Source organism: Bradysia coprophila, unplaced genomic scaffold, assembly GCF_014529535.1.
Source record: "Bradysia coprophila strain Holo2 unplaced genomic scaffold, BU_Bcop_v1 contig_70, whole genome shotgun sequence".
In the NCBI taxonomy this organism is placed as follows: Eukaryota; Metazoa; Arthropoda; class Insecta; order Diptera; family Sciaridae; genus Bradysia; species Bradysia coprophila.
The window spans coordinates 3,162,910-3,166,880 of record NW_023503941.1 but is presented as its reverse complement, the minus strand read 5'-3'; the positions used below and the strand labels follow the sequence as shown (position 1 = coordinate 3,166,880).

General features: G+C 37.3%; 1 protein-coding gene across 1 annotated transcript; it reads left to right on the top strand.

Moving 5' to 3' along the window:
- The first annotated feature begins 1,746 nt into the window (after positions 1 to 1,746).
- Positions 1,747 to 3,605, top strand: LOC119083671 (protein toll-like). Its single transcript, XM_037193455.1, has one exon. The coding sequence runs from the start codon at positions 1,763 to 1,765 to the stop codon at positions 3,332 to 3,334; it is 1,572 nt and encodes a 523-aa protein (XP_037049350.1). The 5' UTR covers positions 1,747 to 1,762; the 3' UTR covers positions 3,335 to 3,605.
- The last annotated feature ends 366 nt before the right edge of the window (positions 3,606 to 3,971 follow it).

Sequence of the window (3,971 nt, the reverse complement as noted above, 5' to 3'; positions counted from 1 at the left end):
AATATTAGTCCTTTCATCCTACGCTCGAGTAGCTCAAAATTTGGTCACTCTAATCACTCTAGCTCAAACAATAAAACAAAATTCTGGTTTTTCCTGGGGTAATGGCGTATCACAATTTCATTTTTATGCCCACCCTGAGGTTCCTGCAAAATTTCATGGAGATTGGCTGACTAGTTTCCGAGATCGTCCGTCGATAGATAGATAGATAGATAGATAGACAGACAGACAGATAGATAGATAGATAGATAGATAGATAGATAGAAACATAGAGAGTAAGTTGAAAGATTTTGATTGTTTGGGAAAAGTCAAGCGTCTCAAAAAATTTTCTTCGTTCTTTTTTTGGAAGTTAGACTGCGTCAAGTCCTCCGCTATCGCTCCGGACATGATTTGGCGTATTTTGTATGAAAAGTGCCAATTTCAAAACGATGTATCTCCGGTAATTTTAAAGCTACATAGTCGAGTGATAGCTCGTTTTGCTCGTATTTGAAGCGCGAATAAGATAGAATAGGTTTTGTGGGGATATATTCTAAAGGGCAGAAACTGAAATGTTCGGCTATACATACAGTTTGTTCATGTCATTTTTACACAGTTTAAGATATGTCAGAGTTTTAAATGTACCCAGTCAATTAAGTTCTTCCCAAATTATGAATTTTTGGCGCAAGATTTAAAATTTCTATCGCGAATTCAAATATTGCGCAATTTGGGAAGAACTTAATTGACTGGGTACATTAAAAACTCTGACATATCGACAATCTTTAGAAACTGTGTAAAATTGAAATGAACAAACTGTAGTTGCCGCGTCTCTAAAAAAATTATTCCTTCTTTTTTTGGAAGTTAGACTGCGTCAAGTCCTCCTCTATCGCTCCGGACATGATCTATAACCAAACTAAACGAACAAATGGAATTGCTTGTTTCAAGACTGATAAGTGATCACGCGTTTAGTTGTACAGACCTACAGACAACAACGTTAAGAGGCACCGGTACTTAGGTAAAAATGTAGCCTACATTTGCGTACTTCGTATTTCCTTTGTACATTTTTCAAAAAGGATTCTGATGGAAAGATATCATTAAAAGTAAACGAAAATCCACTATTTAAAAATCGCCCCAATGTAGGCTTTTCAGCAAAGTGCCGATGCCTCTTAAACATATATACATACAGTGGTGGTACCAAACGTGCTAAAACTGAAAGACGGATTCAAAACAAAAAATTATCGTCAAAGTTCTTAGTTCATAGTTCATAGCATCTCCTGATGATATGGCCCAAGAAGATAGTAGTAATTAGTGAAATTTTATGAAATTGACTACGAATGAACTTGTATGATGACTGACAACGTAAGAGCCGTACGATTAAATTCAATCGAACTATATTGACCCAGTGTAGCTCTAGTGTGGCAAAGTTGGAGGCTGACATATTTTATGGAGGGTTCCTAATGTTGCGTTACGCTAGGTGATTTTAAAGAAATACTCAATAACACTCAGCGCTAGGGTAGCAACTACATGTATCATTATTGCGATACGTTAAAACCCTCGCAATCTGTTTTCCACGACCGTCCATCCTTTGTTCAAGAATGGAAAACAATGTTGAGCCAGTCAGCAAATCTTTTCGCTGTTCTATTTTACGAACTGAGTGCACCTCTGGTCCTACAATGCGTGACGCAGAGTACGTCGATACTGATATAAATGGACTCGACAACAATTTTGGATGTAGCGGTCAAAAAAGAGCATCAGTTTCTGTTGACTATCTGATCAGTGTACAGTCGGAATGAGTTCGAGAGAGAATTTCAAATCGCTTTTGCGAATCGTAATTACGTTTTGTTTAATTCAATCGATTACAACTGGGAACAGTCAGTGCAACCCGGAGTTATGTGATTGTTCGAAATATCAGCAAGACAATTGGTTTTCCTGTCCAGCAAACGGGCCCACCTCCGTCACATTTAGAATCTGGGACAGCGGTAAAAGCATGGATGTACTCGATCCAGCAAAATACTTTAAACGCATCGAAGCTTATGTCACATGTTACACAAACGATCAGTTGGTATTCGATGTGCTATCGCAAATAGACGTTGAAGCCGTACATAAGATTGGTTATACAAACTGTACAGTTCCGTTCAATTCGTCATTAGCTGCTGGTATGCCAAATCTGGATGAGTTAAGTTTCCAACTCGATGATGACGCTGTGGATTTGCATTGGAAATCGGTTCACTTCACTGGTATGAACAACTTATGGAAAATACAACTCAAAACAAACTCACCGAGCCAATTACCAAACACTCCATCGGAATTACCGTCGCTAAGTGAGGTCCATCTAAACATGCCACATCCGAATTTGAATTTGTTCTCATCCGCAAGTCGAATGTTTTTGCATAATATTTATGGACGTTTCAACAGCGATGGACTCGAAAATAACACAAAAATTAGTTTTTATATTAAAAATTCTCAATTGAATCCTCTCACTGCTGCATCGATGAAAGGATTGGTTGGACTTAAATTTATATGGCTTTCCGACAATGTTCTGAGCTATGACTTCGATGCCCTGAATCCTCTGGTAAATTTAGAAGAATTCCATTCTTCAGCTAACAAAGTGAAGGCTTTTCCGTCCGAACTTTTCAGAAAAAATAAAAAGTTACGAAGCATTCACATTTCAGAAGGCGAAGTGGATACTCTTCCCGAAGAATTCTTCAGTTATTTGCCGGAATTGAAGGAAATCGACCTTTATGCGTGTAAGGTACGGACGGTTCCGCAAAATATTTTTCAAAATTCCGAAGCTATTCAAGAGATCTCGTTCATGAACAATAAGTTATCATCACTTCCAGCTGGTCTATTCGATAACCTACCAGTGTTAGAGAGCGTTAATTTAGCTGGTAATCTTTTCGAAAATACGCTAACTTCACTTCCAATTGATTTGTTCGCTAATGCGCCAATGCTTAAGTTTATATCTTTGCACAGCAATCGTTTTGAAACGGTGCCTACTGCACACATTAAAAACATTTCCGGCCTATTCATAAATTTATCATCCAACCAAATTAAGGACATAACCGTCGAAGATTTGCCCATATTCGAAAAGAACACAAAAGTAAATTTAGGTCGGAATAAAATTTCTCAATTCAGTGGTATATCATATGTGCGGCAACATCCCCACCGATACAACAGCACGCTCGTATTGGACGGAAATAGGTTCAATTGCTCCTTGTGTGATGTTTATCACCTTCTTCAGGAACAAACGCCAGCGTTTTCGATAAACCTATACGGTACAATGTGTTTCGGATACCATATTATGTTACGTTTCATAGAATTAACTTTTGACGGCTGCGATCTCCCTGCACCAAGTGATTAATAATGGGAAATTATATTCTACCGATAAATTAATTCAAAACTACCGATAAAAAATAATAAAGAACCGATAGCGAAATTCCCAAGTGCCGACAAAAATATTCAAAACTATCGATAACTTTTTACCGATAAAAAGTACTAAAGTACCGATAAACTGGTCGTTTTATCGATCATTTATCATTTTCTATCGGCAGTTTATTACTTTCCATCGGTAATTCATTATTTTCTATCGGTAGTTTAATACTTTCTATCGATCATTAATTATTTTTTATCGGTAGTTCATTATTTTGTATCGGTAGTTCATCATTTTCTATCGGTACTTTAATTTTTTCTATCGGCAGTTTATAATACTTAATGTTAATGGTCAATTGTTGTTATCGATTGGTCAAATATAAATTTTTAGTGCTCAAGATTTTTAGACAATACGAAAAGTATAAAAAACAAAATAGAAAAAAATAACGGAAGTAATAATAGAGAAATGAAAACACAACCAAAACCAATTTATAAATGTCGTAAATGTCGTAAATGTCGTAAATGTCGTGAGGCTCCCCGTCCAGGCCCGAACTGGCCATACTGGGCGTTCGGGCGATTCTCGAAGGGCCTTTTGCCTCAGTCGGGCGAAGTCCCGTCAGGGCTTTTAT